This window comes from Bos indicus x Bos taurus, chromosome 16, assembly GCF_003369695.1.
Source record: "Bos indicus x Bos taurus breed Angus x Brahman F1 hybrid chromosome 16, Bos_hybrid_MaternalHap_v2.0, whole genome shotgun sequence".
Lineage (NCBI taxonomy): Eukaryota > Metazoa > Chordata > Mammalia > Artiodactyla > Bovidae > Bos > Bos indicus x Bos taurus.
This window is the reverse complement of record NC_040091.1, coordinates 5,983,061-6,002,445: the sequence shown is the minus strand read 5'-3', so window position 1 is coordinate 6,002,445 and position 19,385 is coordinate 5,983,061. Positions and strand designations below refer to the sequence as shown.

Below are 19,385 nucleotides of genomic sequence, written 5' to 3'. Positions count from 1 at the left end.
CTAATCTTACTGCATTGTGGTCAGAAAAAATGCTTGGAATGATTTCTATTTTTTTTGAATTTACCAAGGCTAGATTTATGGCCCAGGATGTGATCTATCCTGGAGAAGGTTCCATGTGCACTTGCTTGTGGATTATTGAACATTATAAAAAAAATTTGACATGGATCTGCATTGTTTTTGAGTATATGTCTTTGCATGGTTATCTTAGTCTCTTTAGGTATTAAGATACACATAAGTAGTTTATCTGAAGAAGGCAATGGCACCCCACTCCAAACTCTTGCCTGGAAAATACCAGGGACAGGGGAGCCTGATGGGCTGCTGTCTTTGGGGTCACACAGAGTCAGATATGACTGAAGTGACTTAGCAGCAGCAGCAGGCAGTTTATCACTCCCTATTGTTGCTGACATTTTACCACTTCAGATGAAATGAGGAATGCTTACTTCCATTTAGATTTATTGGTTCTCTCCACATTTTTAACATAAATGTTTATAGTATCCTCTCTATATACATTGGCACCATCAGATCAGATCAGTCGCTCAGTCATGTCCGACTCTTTGTGACCCCATGAATCGCAGCACACCAGGCCTCTCTGTCCATCACCAACTCCCGGAGTTCACCCAGACTCACGTCCATCGAGTCAGTGATGCCATCCAGCCATCGCATCCTCTGTTGTCCCCTTTCTCCTCCTGCCCCCAATCCCTCCCAGCATCAGAGTCTTTTCCAATGAGTCAACTCTTCGCATGAGGTGGCCAAAGTACTGGAGTTTCAGCTTTAGCATCATTCCTTCCAAAGAAATCCCAGGGCGGATCTCCTTCAGAATGGACTGGTTGGATCTCCATGGAGTCCAAGGGACCCTCAAGAGTCTTCTCCAACACCACAGTTCAAAAGCATCAATTCTTTGGCGCTCAGCCTTCTCCACAGTCCAACTCTCACATCCACACATGACCACAGGAAAAACCATAGCCTTGACTAGACGAACATTTGTTGGCAAAGTAATGTCTCTGCTTTTGAATATGCTATCTAGGTTGGTCATAACTTTCCTTCCAAGGAGTAAGCATCTTTTAATTTCATGGTTGCAGTCACCATCTGTAGTGATTTTGGAGCCCAGAAAAAGAAAGTCTGACCCTGTTTCCACTGTTTCCCCATCTATTTCCCATGAAGTGGTGGGACCAGATGCCATGATCTTCGTTTTCTGAATGTTGAGCTTTAAGCCAACTTTTTCACTCTCCACTTTCTCTTTCATCAAGAGGCTTTTGAGTTCCTCTTCACTTTCTGCCATAAGGGTGGTGTCATCTGCATATCTGAGGTTATTGATATTTCTCCCGGCAATCTTGATTCCAGCTTGTGTTTCTTCCAGTCCAGCGTTTCTCATGATGTACTCTGCATATAAGTTAAATAAACAGGGTGACAATATACAGCCTTGACGAACTCCTTTTCCTATTTGGAACCAGTCTGTTGTTCCATGTTCAGTTCTAACTGTTGCTTCCTGACCTGCATACAAATTTCTCAAGAGGCAGATCAGGTGATCTGGTATTCTCATCTCTAATTTTGCAGAAGTATAATAAAATCAACAGGGAAACCATACTCTTATTATATTTACCCTTTGTTAAAAAAAAAAAAAAAAAAAAACCTCCATTCTAAAATCTCAGTTCCTTTTCTATTTTGCTTTCTTTTGAAAAGTTCTTAAGTATAGTTTTGCTGGAGACAAATTTGCTCAGTTTTGCTTTGTTCAGGAAATTCTTTCTTTCTCTCATTAATTCAAAAGGATAGTTTACAAGATATAGAATTTGGAGTTGACAATTATTTTCATCCTGCTTTGGAAAAATATTCTCACTTCTTTCTGGCTCTATGGTCATTGATGAAATTTCCACCGATGCTTGAATCCTTTTTTCCAAATACGTATTGCATAATATTTATCCCAAATAAGTATTGCATATCCATCAAGCTGCTTATGAGATTTTTTCCTGTACGTTTCAGGAATTTGAACATGATGTATCTTGTTTATCATTTTATTTAGTATTGGCATATAGCCAATCAACACTGTTGTGCTAACTTCAGGTAAACAGTGAAGGTACTTAGCCACACATATGTATGTGACCATTCTCACTCAAACTCCCTTCCTATCAAATCTGCCACATTACACTCCACAAAGCTCCCTGTGCTATACAGTAGGTCCTTATTTGTCATCCACTTAAAAAATAGCAGTGTGTTCATGTCCACCCAAATTCCCTGTCGTGTCTCCCATCATTCCTCCTGGCAACTATAAATTCCTTCTCTAAGTCTGTGAGTCTGTTTCTGTTCCACAAATAAGTTTGTTTGCAAAATTTCTTTTAAGATTCCATACATAGGGGATGTCTTACAATTTTTCTCCTCTGTCTAACTTCACTCAGTATAACCCTCTCTAGGTCCATCCATATTTTTGCAAATGACATTATTTCATTCTTTTAGTGGATGAGTAATATTCCATTGTATATATGCACCACTTCTTGTTTACCCATTTCTCTGTTGATGGACATTTAGGTTGATTCCATATCATGACTATTGTAAACAGTGCTACAATGAACATCAGGGTGTTTGTTTCCTCTTAGACCAAGTTTTTCACCAGAGCCATGCCTGGGGCAAGATTGCAGGGTCATATGGTAGCTCTATTTTTACTTTTCAAAGGAGCATAAATACTTGTATCCATAGTGGCTCTATCAACTAACAGTGTAGGAGGGTTAACTTCTCTCCACATACTCACCAGCATAGCTCTTTTGACTCATGTTAAGGGACATCATGCTGTAGTTTTAATTTGAATCTCTCTAATAATTAGTGATATGAGCATCTTTTCATGGGTGTCTTGCCCATCTGAATGTCTTCTTTGGAAAATAAACCTAAGGAGACAGAAGATGTGTAATCTGAAAACTGTAGTACACTAATGAAAGAAATTGAAGACAAAAACAGATAGAAGGATATACCGTTATCTTCGATTAGAAAAATCAATATTGTCAAAATGACTGTACTACCAAAAGCAATCTACAGATTCAATGCAATCCATATGTAATTACCAATGGCAATTTTTCACAGAACTAGGGAAAAAAACAACAACAAAATTTGAATGGAGACACAAAAGGCCAAAAATAGACAAAACAAACTTGAGAAAGAAAAATGGAGCTGGAGGAATGACACTCCCTGACTTCAGACTATACTACAAAGCTCTAGACATAAAAATAAAAAATAAAAAATCATATATGTGGTACTCATTATGACATCAAGACTTATGAATCAGTGAGTTGAAATGGACAGGAATGGGCAAATTTAATTCAGATGACCATTATATCTACTACTATGGGCAAGAATTCCTTAGGAGAAATGGAGTAGCCCTCACAGCCAACAAAAGAGTCTGAAACGCAGTACTTGGGTGCATTCTCAAAAACGACAAAATTATCTCCCTTCATCTCCAAGGCAAGCCACTTAAATCACAGTAATCCAAGTCTATGCCTCATCCACTAATGTCAAAGTGTATGAAGTTTACTGGTTCTATGAAGACTTATATTACATTCTAGATCATATCATCAAAACCAAAAAAATTGGCTTTTCATACAGGGAACTGGAATGCAAGGTAGGGATAAAATGATACCTGGAGTAACAGGCAAGTTTGGCCTTGGAGTACAAAGTGAAGCAGGGAAAATGCTAAAAGAGTTTTGACAAGAGAAGATATGGGTCATAGCAAACACCTTCTTCAAAATCAGAAGAGACAATTCTATGCATGGACATCATGAGATGTTCAGTACCGAAATCAGATTGATTATATTCTTTGCAATCAAAGATAGAGAAGCTCTATATAGTTGGCAAAATCAAGACTGGAAGCTGACTGTGGCTCAGATCATGAGGTCCTTATTGTGAAATTCAGACTTGAATTGAAGAAAGCAGCGAAAACCACTAGGCTGTTCAGGTCTTTTATGATTATATAGCAGAAAGGATAAAAATATTCAAGGGATTAGATCTGAGAGAGTGCCTGAAGAACTATGCATGGAGGTTTGAAACTTTGTACAGGAGGCAGTGAGCAAAACCATCCCCAAGAAGCAGAAATGCAACAGTGCCATATGGCTTTCTGAGAAGGCCTTACAAAGAGATGAAAAAAGAAGAGAAGCAAAGCGAAAAGGACAAAAGGGAAAATATACCCATCTGAATGCAGAATCCAAAGGATAGAAAGGCGAGATAAGAAAGCCTTGTTAAGTGAGCAATGCAAAAAAATAGAGGAAAGCAATACAATGAGGAAGACTAGAGATGTCTTCAAGAAAATTAGAGCGAGCAAGGGAACATTTCACATAATAATGGGCACAGTAAAGGTGAGAAACAGTATGCCCCTAAGAGAAGCAGAAGGTATTAAGAAGAGGTGGCAAGAACATACAGAAGAACTGTACAGAAAAGGACTTAATGACCCAGATAACCACAAGTCACCTGGAGCCAGAAATCCTGGAGTGTGAAGTCAAGTGGGCATCACTACAAACAAAGCTAGTGGAGGTGATGGGATTCCAGCTGAGCTAGTTCAAATACTAAAAGATGATGCTGTGAAAGTACTACACTTAATATGCCAGCAAATTTGGAAAACTCAGCACTGGCTATAGGACTGGAAAAGGTGAATTTTTATCCCAGTCTCTAGAAGGGCAATGCCAAAGAATGTTCATACTACCACACACAACTGGGGTCATTTCACCTGCTAGCAAGGTAATACTCAAAACCCTTCAAGCTAAATTCAACAACATGTGAACTGAGAACTTTGAGATGTACAAGCTAAATTTAGAAAGACGGCAAAACTAGAAATTAAATTGACAACATCCGTTGGATCATAGAAAAAACAAAGGAATTGAAGAAACACTCTGCTTCATTGACTAAAGTCTTTGACTGTGTGGATCACAACAAACTGTGAAAAATTCTTATAGAGATGGGAATACTTGACCACCTTTCCTGCCTCCTGAGAAACCTGTATGCAAGTCAAGAAGCAACAGTTAGAACTGGAATGGAACAACAAACTGACTCAAAATTGGGAAAGGAGTATGTCAAGGCTACATTGTCACCCTGCTACTTTAACATCACACAAAATACTAGGCTGGAAAAAGCACAAGCTGGACTCAAGATTGCCAGGAAAAATACCAATAACCTCAGATACACAGATGACATCACACTAATGGCAGAAAGCAAAGAGGAACTAAAGAGCCTTTTGATGATGGTGAAAGAGGAGATTGAAAAAGCTAGCTTAAAACCACATTCAAAAAACGAAGATCATTGTATCAGATTCCATCACTGTATGTCAAAAATGGGGGAAAATGGAAACAGTGACAGACTTCATTCTTTTCAGCTTTGCAATCACTGTGGATGCTGACTGCAGCCATGAAATTAAAAGACTCCTTGGAAGAAAAGCTATGAAAACCTCGACAGCATGGTAAGAAGCAGAGACATCACTTTACCAACAAAGGTTCATATTGTCAAAGTTATGGTTTTTCAAAAAGTAATGTATGGATGTGAATGTTTGACCATAAAGAAGGCCGAGTACCAAAGAATTGATTTTTTGAACTGTGGTGCTGGAGAAGACCCTTGAGAGTCCCTTAGACTGCAAGGAGATCAAGCCAGTGAATCCTAAAAGAAATCAGTCCTGGATATTCGTTGGAAGGACTGATGCTGAAGCTGAAGCTCCAGTATTTTGGCCACCTGATGAGAAGAGCTGACACATTGGTAAAGAACCTGATATTGGAAAAAGATTAAGCGCAGGAGGAAAAGGGACATCAGGATGAGATGATTGGATGGCATGATCGAGAGAATGGCCATGACTTTGAGCAAACTCTGGGAGTTAATTCAGGACCAGGAAGCCGGGCTTTCTACAATCCATGGGTAGCAAAGAATCAGAAACAATTGAGCGACTGAACAACACAACAGGAACTGATTATGATGTATCTTGACATTAAGTTTTTTGGCTCCATCCCATTTGGAATTCACGGAGCAGTTTTAGCATGTAGTTGTTGTTTTTGGTTAGTCACTAAGTCATATGCCCTATTGGAGAAATTATCCGCCATTATTTAAAAAAAAATTTTGGAGTGTATTTCCTATGCAATATAGTGTTAGTTTCACTGTACATCAAAATGAATGTACATTTACACGTACATATACACGTATCCCCATTCTTTTGGATTTCCTTTCCATTTAGACCATCAGAAAATGATCACACAGGGAACTCAGCCATTATTATTATTTTTTAATCTCTTATTCTTTATTTTCAACTTCATGTTCAACCTTCTTTGCTATCTTCCCACAGGTCCTTGAAGCTATGTCCATTTTCTTTTTAGTCTACTTTCAAGCTTAGTTAATATTCAAACTTATTGATCATTCTGCCATCTGCAATATATTGTCAAACCATGTGGCTTTCTAATAATCTATTTTCTAGTTCTACCAATTGGACTAGGTTTTTAAAAACCATCATCCAATGATTTCAATATCTGTGTCATCTCAGTGTTGTCTTCTGTTGATTGCCTTTTCTCTTTTGAAGTTTACCTGGTCTTTGGTCTGATAAATGATTTCCAACTGTATTCAGACACTTGAGCTTTTTTATCTTGAGACTAAGGATATTATTGGATTCCTTCATTAATCAGGCCTCCATTACTGCCATGTAGGGTGCAAGTCCAAGGTTCCCACCTGGACTCCTCTGACACCAGGGGAAAGGACAGAGTTTTCTTGTTCGCTCATTCAGTTTAGTTCAGTTCAGTTGCTCAGTCATGTCCGATTTTTGCGACCCCATGAATTGCAGCACACCAGGCCTCCCTGTCCATCACGAATTCGGTGAGTTCACTGAAACTCATGTCCATCGAGTCGGTGATGCCATTCAGCCATCTCATTCTCTGTCATCCCCTTCTCCTCCTGCCTCTAGTCCCTCCCAGCATCAGGGTCTTTTCCAATGAGTCAGCTCTTTGCATCAGGTGGCCAAAGTATTGGAGTTTCAGCTTCAACATCAGTCCTTCCAATGAACACCCAGAACTGATCTCCTTTAGGATGAACTCTTTGGACCTCCTTTCAGTCCAAGGGACTCTCAAGAGTTTGCTCATTATGGGGGTGGCAATGTGAACTGCTTACTTGGACCCTGTAAATCAAGGCATGGAAAGAATTGGTCTTAGGTTTCTGCCATCGTGTGTCTAGACTAAATCAGTCCAGTTCAGTCGCTCAGTCATGTCTGACTCATTGCACCTCCATGGACTGAAGAACACCAGGATTTCCCATCCATCACCAACTCCCAGAGCTTAACTAACCTCATGTCCATCAAGTCAGTGATGCCATCCTACCATCTCATCCTCTGTTATCCCCTTATCCTTCCACCTTCAATCTTTCCCAGCATCAGGGTTTTCTCCAAAGAGTCACTTCTTTTCATCTGCTGGCCAAAGTATTGGAGCTTCACTTCATCATCAGTCCTTCCAATAAATATTCAGGACTGATTTCCTTTAGGATTGACTGGTTTGATCTCCTTGCATTCCAAGGGACTCTCAAGTGTCTTCTGCAACACCACAGTTCAAAAGCATCAATTTTTTGGTGCTCAGCTTTCTTTATAGTCCAACTCTCACATGATGACTGAAAAAATCATAGCTTTCACTAGATGGAATTTTATTGGCAAAGTAATGTCTCTGCTTTTTGATATGCTGTCTAAGTAGCTCATAACTTTTTTTCTAAGGAGCAAGTGTCTTTTAATCTCATCGCTGCAGTCACCATCTGCAGTGATTTTGGAGCCCCCAAAATAAAGTCTCTCACTGTTTCCATTGTTTCACCATCTGTTTGCTATGAAGTGATGAGACTGGATGTCATGAACTTAGTTCTCTGAATGTTGATTTTTAAGCTAAATTTTCCACTCTCCTCTTTCACTTTCATTAGGAGACTCTTTAGTTCTTCTTCACTTTTTGCTATAAGGGTGGTGCCATCTGCATGTTTGAGGTTGTTGATATTTCTCCTGACAATATTGATTCCAGCTTGTGCTTCATCCAGCTTGGAGTATTGCATGATGTACTCTGCATAGAAGTTAAGTAAGCAGGTGACAGTATACAGACTTGATGTGCTCCTTTCCTGATTTGGAACCAGTTTTTCTTCCATGTCTGATTCTAACTGTGGCTTCTTGGCCTGCATACAGATTTCTCAAGAGGCAAGTCAGGTGTTACCATCTATTTAATTTCCACAGTTTGTTGTGATCCACACAGTCAAAGGTTTTGGTGTAGTCAATAAAACAGAAGTGGATTTTTTTTTGTGGAACTCTCTTGCTTTTTTGATGATCCAACAGATGTTGGCAATTTGATCTCTGGTTTCTCTGCCTTTTCTGAATCCAGTTTGAACATCAGGAATTTCATGGGTCAAGTGCTGTTGAAGCCTACCTTGGAGAAGTTTGGGCATTACTTTACTAGCATGTGAGATGAATGCAATTGTATGGTAGTTGGAACATTCTTTGGGATTGCCTTTCTTTGGGATTGGAATGAGAATTGACATTTTGCAGACCTTTGTTCCCTGCTGAATTTGTTGGCATATTGAGTGCAGCACTTAAAGGGCATCATCTTTAGGATTTGAAATAGCTCAACTGGAATACCATCACCTCCACTAGTTTTGTTCGCAGTGATGCTTCCTAAGGCCTACTGGACTTTGTATTTTAGGATGTCTGGCTCTAGGTGAGTGATCACACCTTTGTGGTTATCTGGGTCATGAAGATCTTTTTTGTATAGTTCTTCTGTGTATTCTTGCCACCTCTTCTTAATATCTTCTACTTCTGTTAGGTCCATACCATTTTTGTCCTTTATAGTGCCCATCATTGCATGAAATGTCCTCGGTATGTCTAAATTTCTTGAAGAGATCTCCAGTCTTTCCCATTCTATTATTTTCCTCTATTTCTTTGCTCTGATCACTGAGGAAGGCTTTCTTATCTCTCCTTGTTTATATTTGGAACATTGCTTTCAAATCGTTTTATCTTTCCTTTTCTCCTTTGCCTTTAGCATCTCTTCTTTTCTCAGCTATTTGTAAGGCCTCTTGAGGCAACCATTTTGCCTTTTTTATGTTTCTTTTTATTGGGGATAATTTTGATCCCTTCCCCCTGTACAAAGTCAGGAACCACTGTCAATAGTTCTTCAGGCATTCTGTCTTCTAAAATCCCTTGAATCTATTTGTCTCTTCAACTCTAATTGTAAGGGATTTGATTTAGGTCATGCCTGAATGTCTAGTGGTTTTCACATCTTTCTTCAATTTAAGTATGAATTTGGCAACAAGGAGTTCATGATCTGAGCCACAGTCAGGTCCCAGTCTTGTTTTTGCTGACTGTATAGATCTTCTTCACCTTTGGCTGCAAAGAATATAATCAATCTGGTTTTGGTATTGCCATGTGTAGAGTTTTCCATGGATATTTGGTGATGTCCATGTGTAGAGTTTTCACTTATGTTATTGGTGGAGAGTTTTTGCTATGACCAGTGTGTTCTCTTGGTAAAAATCTGTTACTCTTTGCCCTTCTTCATTTTGTACTCTTAACGCCAAACTTGCCTGTTAGTCCAGATATCTTGACCTTCCACATTTGGATTCCAGTCCAATATAATGAAAAGGACATCTTTTTGCTTGTTAGTTCTAGAAGTCCTTGTACGTCTTCAGAAAAGCATTCCACTTCAGCTTCTTTAGCATTACTGTCCAGGGCATAGACCTGGATTACTGTGCTTGTCAATGGTTTGGCTTGGGAATGAACAGCAATCATTATGTCATTTTTGAGATTGCATGCAAGCACTGCATTTCAGACTGTTTTGTTGAATATCGTGGCTATTCCAATTCTTCTTAGGGATTCTTGCTCACAGTAGTAGATATACTGGTCATCTGAGTCAAATTCACCCATTCAAGTCCGTTTTAGTTTGCTAATTTTTAAAATGCCGATGTTCACTCTTGCCATTTCCTGTTTGACCACTTCCAATTTGCCTTGATTCATGGACCTAACATTCTAGGTCCCTATGCAATAGTGCTCTTTACAGCATAAGACTTTACTTCCATCATCAGTCACACCCACAGTTGGATGTTGTTTTTGCTTTTTCTTCATCTCTTCTTTCTTTCTGGAATTATTTCGCTGCTGATCTCCTGCATATTGGGCACCTCCCCACCTGAGGAGTTCATCTTTCGGTGTCATATCTTTTTGACTTTTCATACTGTTCATGGGGTACCCAAGGCAAGAATACTGAAGTGGTTTGGCATTCCCTTCTCTAGTGGCCCACATTTTGTCAGAATTTTCTACCATGACCCATCCAACTTGAAGGCCCTATACAGCATGGCTCAGAGTTTCTTGGAGTTCTACAAGGCTGTTGTCCATGTGATCAGATTGGTTAGTTTTCTGTGATTGTGGTTTTCATTCTGTCTGCCCTTTGATGGATGAGAATAACAGGCTTATGGAAGCTTCCTGATGAGAGAGACTGACAGGGTGAAACTGGATCTCGGTCTGATGGAAGGGGCCATGCTCAGTAAATCTTTAGTTCAATTTTCTGTTGATGGTTGGGGTCGTGTTCCCTCCCTGTTTTTTGACCTGTGGCCAAACAGTAGTGGAGATAAGGAAGATACTGGTGACCTCCTTCAACAGGTCTTATGCATGCACTGCTGCACTCAGTGCCCCCAAACCTGCAGCAGGCCACCGCTAACCCATGCCTCTGCTGAGGACTCCTGGACACTGATGAGCAAGTCTGGGTCAGTCTCTTGTGGGGTCACTGCTTCTTTCTCCTGGGTTCTTTTGTGCACAAGGCTTTGTTTGTGCCCTCTAAGAAACTGTTTCTGCAGTCCTGTGTAGGTTCTGGCGGCTCTGTTGTGGGGTTAATTGCAGCCTCCTCCAAGAGGGCTTATGGTATATCCAGGTCTACTGCACCCAGAGCCCCTGCCCCTGTAGCAGTGCACTGCTCACCCATACTTCTGCAGGAGACACTCAGACACAATTCTGGCTTAGTCTCTGTGAGGTCTCTGGGTCTTGGTGCACACAATAACTTAGTGTGCACACTTAGTGTAGTATTTCTAGACTAATTCAGTATTGTGAAAACTGTTTGTATCTTATTAGGCTACTCTTTTCTGGGCCTTTTCTTAAAGAGATCAACTGCTTCATGAGACTTTTTTTCTTTCTGAACTTGTATTATTTCAGGGTTGCTGTCTCTGTGGCCCATTCAGGGTACATAGAAGGCAAAATGAAAACCCCAAGGACTCTCTTCAGTGTAACTCTTTGAATCCCAAGGTCCCTAAGCAGATTGACTTACTACTTCTTTCCCAGTCTCCTGTGTTGGTTTTTATAATATGTTCAGGACCTTTATTTGGCAGAAGGAATACTTAGCAGATGCTATAAGCAAAAATATTTTTACCTCATCTTGTCCAGAAATGGAAGCCAAAGTTTCCCTTCACAGAGACTGCAACATGTTGTATAAAAGGGTAAAAATTTTTTTTATCTTAGCTATCCATCTTCCCCGCATATACTCTGAAAGAAAACATCAGAACACTGCAAAGCAGACATATTTGTTAAAGTACTATATGTGCTTCCATGGTGGTAATTAAGGTCTTAAAATGTGTATTTCTGATTAAGTGATTAAAATTCCTTCTATAAATCATTTCTGTCATCAGAAATCTTAAGTTTTGGTATGACATATTTGGCTGCATTTTTATTTTATTTGTTTAAAACTGTAGTTGTCTTTGAATAAAGCAAACACCATTATTTTTTAGACTCTCAAGGAAAATGTGGGCCTCCTCCACCAATAGACAACGGAGACATTACCTCACTCCTGCAATCAGTATATCCTCCAGGATCGATTGTTGAGTACCGGTGTCAGGCCTACTATGAACTTCAGGGAAACAGAAATGTAGTATGTCAGAATGGAGAGTGGTCAGAACCACCAAAATGCTTAGGTAAATGCTTTAAACTTCTCTTGGATCCTGGGATAATCCTTGTACACAGCATAATGTTTAACTGCTTATAATAGAGTTTTTATGGATTAAATAACAACCAGTTAATGCTTGCACACCAAGGATTAATCTCTGTATATAGAAATAAAGTTAGAAAATTTCATGTTCAAGCAACAATGGCTCCTTTATGAAAGCTCTTCATATGATAACTGACATTATGACTCTTATAACATTTAATGATTACACTAAACCAAGTATCTCATTCTTATAACATTAATTTTTTTAAATATGATGAAACCTATATTATACATTTTCAGTGTATTGGTTTGGAAAATGTTTGAGGAAGAATTTTTGGACCAAAGTTCTTGAAACCCTGAAATTCTGTTGAAAGTATTTGCATATTTCTCAAAGGTTCATGTTTATTTTCTTTAATTTTAGAGGCATGTGTAATTTCAGAAGAAACAATGAGAAAACATCACATACAGTTAAGATGGAAATAGGATAAAAAATTTTACTCTAAAACAGAGGATATTATTGAATTTATGTGTCAATATGGTTATCGTCAACTGACAGCAAAACATACATTTCGAACAACTTGTCAGGAAGAAAAGGTGGTGTATCCTCGATGTGGATAAAACATTGATTAAATGCAGTTGTAAAACTGAAATATGTACATGTATTCAGCTTTTTCCTTATTAATTCAATTCTGTTTATTTTCTCAAGAATTTTTTAACACATCTTGAATCATAAATCAGATTTGTATTAAATATTATGGGGACAATGTAATTGAGAGATGGGTCTAATGAATCACTTCTTAAAAGTACCTCATTAAACTTGGCATATCAAAATGTTATGTGTCCTATTCATGAAACATTTACAGCAAGAAATTAGATTCAATCACTTCCATGGCTCCTTCCATCTATTAGTTTCCTAACATTCTTAAAGCTTCTCCATTACTTCTGAAGGTTTCTGAAACTCTGTTTTAGAAGACATGGGAAAAAAGTGTGGAAAGAAATGGAAAACATTCAAAATATTGATAATATCACTTATCAAACATATAAAAGCAAACTGTCATACTTATGTCAGCAATTAAATATAAGTAGTTTATCTTACTTTTGCTCATCTATCAATAGATAAATAAGCCAAAAATGATGAAATACATAATATTTTCAGTTCAGTTCAGTCACACAGTCGTGTCCGACTATTTGCAACCCCATGCACTGCAGCACTCCAGATCTCCCTGTCAGCAACTCCCAGAGCTTATTCAAACTCATGCCCACTGAGTCAGTGATACCATCCAACCATCTCATCCTCTGTTGTCCCCTTCTCCTCCCTCCTTCAATCTTTCCTTGCATCAGGGTCTTTTCACAGGAGTCAGCTCTTCATATCAGGTGGCCAATATATTGGAGTTTCAGCTTCAGCATCAGTCCTCCCAATGAACATTCAGGACTGATTTCCTTTAGGCTGGACTAGTTGGATCTCTTAATATTTTACAAGATGCTTATCAAAGTACATATAATAATTCAAATAAAGAACAATGAGAATCACATTGCATAACTACTACAACACGTCATATTAGTGATTAAAAATTTGAACATTAAATATACACACACACGTAAAGACACTCTGCTTCAAACACTGAATGACTTTTTATAGAAAAATATTAGCAAGAAATGTAAGAAACTATTTAGTATAGCTAGAGTTGAATTCACAGATAATAGGTGTAAAAATGTTTCACTTCTTTTTGCTTACATGAATTCTTGAATTTTTCTGTCTTCAGTGTATATCAACTTTGAACCTCAAAATATTTTCTAAAAGAAATATGCAAAGTGACACAACAGGACCTTTAGAGATCAATTTGGTAATGAACTCCAGGTCTAGTAACGTTTTACTGATTTTGCTGGGACAGAGCATTTTAGAAACATTCACCACCAGTCTGAAAGGTGATTTTTATGTTCATACATTTTAAACAGCCTATTAAGCTTAAATCAGTTAACTATAAACATTTTAAATTTCTAAATATCATAAAAATTTTATTATTAAAATAGATTTAAATAATCAAGCTACAATATTTAAGATACTACCTTATTACTTTGTACCGCATCAAATTAAGTGACCTTCTTAGTCTAAGAAGCATGGCCATCACCATTGGTGCTAATTGATTTAAATCTGAATTGCTGGTAACAGCTGTTTTTCTCATACTTAAATGAAATTGTTACAGTTGACAAGTTATCTTTGCTGTAAATCTTAACATTTTGTAGATATTATTTCTCCAAATTTTTCAACTAATCATTGTAGAATCTATTTATGACCCACGGCTGCAAACAGTTATTTCACTGTTATCTAGAAAATGGTGATTTTTAAAGATCAGTACTATCATTTTTCTGCATTTATTGTCATTCTGTGTAAAGATGAGCATTAATTTACAGACTCTGTTCATAATCAACTTTCACCTAAAAAGTTTTAGCAAATCTTTAAAATAATTTGGTTTTAAATAATTTGTAGTTGACATATAGTTGATTTACAATTTGAGGTGTATAACACAGAGATCCACAATTTTTAAAGATTATACTGCATTTAGTGTTATTGTAAAATATTGGTTATGCTTTCTGTGTTGTATGGTATGTCCTTGGAAATTATTTTATATGTAATACCTCTTAATCAAATACACCTATTGTTCCTCCCTGCTTCTTTCTCCCCACTGGCAACCACTTGCTGGTTATCTGTATCTGTGAGTCTGTTGCTGTTTTGTTATATTCATTCATTTTTTAATTTTTTAAAAATATAAATTTATTTATTTTAATTGGAGGCTAATTACTTTACAGTGTTGCATTGGTTTTGCCATAGATCAACATGAATCAGCCACTAGTGTACACGTGTTCCCCGTCTTGAACCCCTCTCCCACCTCCCTCCCCGTACCATCCCTCTGGGTCATCCCAGTGTACCAGCCCCAAGCATCCTGTATCCTGCATCAAACCTGGACTGGTGATTCGTTTCATATATGATATTATACATGTTTCAGTGCCATTCCCCCAAATTGTCCCACCCTCTCCCTCTCCCATAGAGTCCAAAAGACTGTTCTATACATCTGTGTCTCTTTTGCTGTCTCACATACAAGGTTATTATTATCATCTTTCTAAATTCCATATATATGCATTAGTATACTGTATTGGTGTTTTTCTTTCTGGCTTACTTCACTCTGTATAATCGGCTCCAGTTTCATCCACCTCGTTAGGAACTGATTCAAATGTATTTTTTTAATGGCTAAGTAATACTCCATTGTGCATATGTAGCACCGCTTTCTTATCCATTCATCTGCTGATGGGCATCTAGGTTGCTTCCATGTCCTGACTATTGTAAATAGTGCTGTGATGAACATTGGGGTGCATGTGTCTCTTTCAATTAAAAAATTTTTTTAATTCCACATATAAGTGATATCATATGGAACTTGTAGTTCTCTGTATAACAAATTTCACAAAGAATAATACCTTCCAAGTCCAATCATGTTGTATAAAATGGCAAAATTCCATTCTTTTTAATAGTTACTTAGACCCTTGTGTAAATACATATATGTATGTATATATATATATATATGTATATACAAATTAGTGTATAGTTATATATATACACTAATTATATACATAATATACACTAATTATATATATATGTATATATATATTCATTCTTTTTTATAGTTACTTAGACCCTTGTGTAAATACATATATATGTATGTGTATATATATATGTATGTATATAATATACACTAATTATATACATATATATACATATATATGTATATATGTATATTATGTATTAATTAGTGTATATATTATGTATATATATATAATTAGTGGTTTTGGTTAAATCTACTATAAAGATAAGAAAAGCATCATATATTTTATATGTGCAGTCCTGGTTATTGAAGGTAATCTAGGGAATAGGAGATTTCAATTTGAGTCATATTCATCCAAATTTACATGATTATATTGAGTAAGGAGTATTAATTTCCAAGCTGTGATGGCCTTTGACTAAGCGTATTTGAAGGTTTTGTTTTTAAAGAAGTCAAAAAAGAGCTGTGAAGTCTAACTTATTTTGCATGAATCTGGTGTGCAGGTGTGGGAGGTAAAACAGTGGAATTGTTTTACAATTGTCCCAGTATTCCAGAAGGCCAGTTATAAATAAAATTTGTTACAATTTTCTTTTTAGTCTTTTCTTAGTTGTACTAAGATATCTAATATTTTTGGAAAACACAGAGCGAAAAAATATCTATCTATAAATATCTATCTATAAATCTGTCAAATCAGATCAGTCGCTCAGTCGTGTCTGACTCTTTGCGACCCCATGAATCGCAGCACGCCAGGCCTCCCTGTCCATCACCAATTCCCGGAGTTCACTCAGACTCCATCGAGTCAGTGATGCCATCCAGCCATCTCATCCTCTGTCGTCCCCTTCTCCTCCTGCCCCCAATCCCTCCCAGCATCAGAATCTTTTCCAATGAGTCAACTCTTAGCATGAGGTGGCCAAAGTACTGGAGCCTCAGCTTTAGCATCATTCCTTCCAAAGAAATCCCAGGGCTGATCTTCAGAATGGACTGGTTGGATCTCCTTGCAGTCCAAGGGACTCTCAAGAGTCTTCTCCAACACCACAGTTCAAAAGCATCAATTCTTCGGCGTTCAGCCTTCTTCACAGTCCAACTCTCACATCCACACACGACCACAGGAAAAACCATAGCCTTGACTAGACGGACCTTTGTTGGCAAAGTAATGTCTCTGTTTTGAATATGCTATCTTGGTTGGTCATAACTTTCCTTCCAAGGAGTAAGCGTCTTTTAATTTCATGGCTGCAGTCACCATCTGCAGTGATTTTGGAGTCCAAAAATATAAAGTCTGACACTGTTTCACCATCTATTTCCCATGAAGTGGTGGGACCGGATGCCATGATCTTCGTTTTCAGAATGTTGAGCTTTAAGCCAACTTTTTCACTCTCCACTTTCACTTTCATCAAGAGGCTTTTTAGTTCCTCTTCACTTTCTGCCATAAGGGTGGTGTCATCTGCATATCTGAGGTTACTGATATTTCTCCCGGCAATCTTGATTCCAACTTGTGTTTCTTCCAGTCCAGCGTTTCTCATAATGTACTCTGCATATAAGTTAAATAAACAGGGTGACAATATACAGCCTTGACGAACTCCTTTTCCTTTTTTGGAACCAGTCTGTTGTTCCATGTCCAGTTCTAACTGTTGCTTCCTGACCTGCATACAAATTTCTCAAGAGGCAGATCAGGTGGTCTGGTATTCCCATCTCTTTCAGAATTTTCCACACAATCTATAAATATCTATAAATATGTACCTCTAGGAGATTAAGTTAAATGAAAGCATCATCACTTGAGGTACTAGAGAATAGACTATGATCTGGCACCTTAAATAAGTACTAGAGAGGAGAATCTAGACATATTTTGTAAGTCTGCAATGTGAAACACCAGGGGAAAAAGGATTACATACAAGATGCAAGTCTGGGGAAAAAAATGAATAGTGAGTCTAAGGAAGTAACCTGGAGAGTAAGAACACAAATTATTTTTTCAGTTTCAGTGAAAGGTTATGATTTTCTAAGCTAAAAATGAGATGAGTATGTACTACGATCATTACATGCAAATATGAGAATCGTGAACAAGTCTGACTTATTTTTCATTTTAAAAACAAATTTTATTGGAGTATAGTTTTTTTATTTTTTTTAATAATGTGTAGTATCAGATGCATTGCAAAGTGACTCAGTTAAATATATACACTTTTTTTAGATTCTTTTCCCATATAGGCTGTAACAGAGTATGGAGTAGAGTTCCTTGTCTTATATGGTAGGTCCTTATTAGGCATCTATTTTATATATAGTAGTCTGTATATGTCAAACTTCTGTTTTTTTTTTTTTAATTAAAGAATTATGAACAGATCCTACATACAGTCGATTTTTTTTGGGATAAGTGGCCTTATCCACATACTAAGATGCAAATGATAAATTATACAGCCTAAGTCTAATATCAAGAAGGAAATTTAGGTTTACGCTAATGCCTTATGAGAAGTCAATCTTTTAAATCCATCAAGGATAATTAAGTCTAAGATCTTTTATTAATTATGAAAATATATTGAATAAAATAAAATGGTTTCAGAATCACTCTTAAAAGTAATTATTTTTAATGGAGGAATTCACAAACATGAAATTAAAAAACAAAACTCACAATACAATGTCCAAGGGCTTGATATCAAATTTGTATAAAAAGTGTAGTACACAGGTTGACAGAAAAATGCCTTGATCATTTTAAAATTTTGATATTTGGTATTTGCAGTTATTCTATTAAAAATAGATTCCTTTTCGAGTTACATAATTTTTTAAGTTAAATGGGAGTAATAAAACAAAGAAGTGTATTTTTACACCTGAAAAATAAAATCTGATTTTACTCAGGTAATTACATACAATAAGCTCACACTCTTTAAGCACACAGTTCAAGAAATTTTGACCAATGTATACAGTTGCATAAGAGTCGTCTAGTCAAAATATAGGCTGTTGTGCATTCAGCTGTGTCTGCTTCTGTGCGACCCTATGGACTGTAGGCTGCCAGGCTCCTGGGTCGATGGGACTCTCCAGGCAAGAATGCTGCAGTGGGTTGCCATTTCCTCCTCCGAGTTATCTTCCCCACCCAGAGATCAAACCTATGCTCTTACATCTCCTGCATTGGCCGGCAGGTTCTGTACCACTAGCACCATTTGTTCAATAACCCCAGAAGAATCTTCTGCAGGTAATCCTCTTCATCAAACCCTAACCTCTAACCATCATTTTGGCTTCCATGACTAGTTTTACCTTTTCTGAAAAGAACAGCCACAACCTGGGAATAATCTAAGTGTCACTCAACTGGTGGGTGGATAGAACTTTGTTCTTATCAGCCAACTCTGTTAGTCATGTGTTTCAGTACTAGAGGTAAAACTATTGAAACGTATTCCTCAGTTTCCAATATTAGTATATCATCATTTGAAATCTTCAAATATATAATCTTCAAATATATATTTGAAATCTTCATTAAGTACAAATCTAACCGATTCATGACCTGAATTAACACACGACAGCACAGTAAATATATCAGTACACATAAATAGAATTGCAGTTAACTCTTTCTTGAAGAGCTATTAATTTTGGAAAGAAGATGGAGTGAGTCCTCCAGAATCTGCATTTTGAAATCAAACTTTCTAAGGTGATAGAATTGAGGTAGAAGCTTTGGATGGTGATTAGGATTAGAGGAGGTCTTTGGCATGGAACACTATACATGGGATTGGGGCCCCTGGAACACTAACAATAGCACTTGCTTCCTTTGGCTTCAATTTGTTCTTCTTTATTCCATGTTCTCTCTGAGAATGAGTAGAATATTCTTTGCTTCTTTGTAGCTTCTGGGAGTGGCCATCAGTCCTTGTTGGTTTCTGGCTTGCAGCTGCACTAGTCTAACTGCTGCTTC

At 37.4% G+C, this 19,385-nt stretch overlaps 2 protein-coding genes across 5 annotated transcripts in view; both read left to right on the top strand.

The window, feature by feature from the left end:
- Positions 1-12,737, top strand: part of LOC113906542 (complement factor H-related protein 1-like) — a 75,340-nt gene extending 62,603 nt beyond the window's left edge. The window contains exons 6-7 of the mRNA XM_027564836.1: positions 11,713-11,895; positions 12,331-12,737. Coding sequence (XP_027420637.1) covers positions 11,713-11,895; positions 12,331-12,392 — 245 coding nt within the window. The 3' untranslated portion in view covers positions 12,393-12,737. The remainder of the gene's footprint in view (positions 1-11,712; positions 11,896-12,330) is intronic.
- The window catches only part of LOC113906361 (complement factor H), a 385,541-nt gene that overhangs the window by 167,799 nt on the left and 198,357 nt on the right, over positions 1-19,385 (top strand). The gene's annotated exons all lie outside the window — the stretch shown is intronic.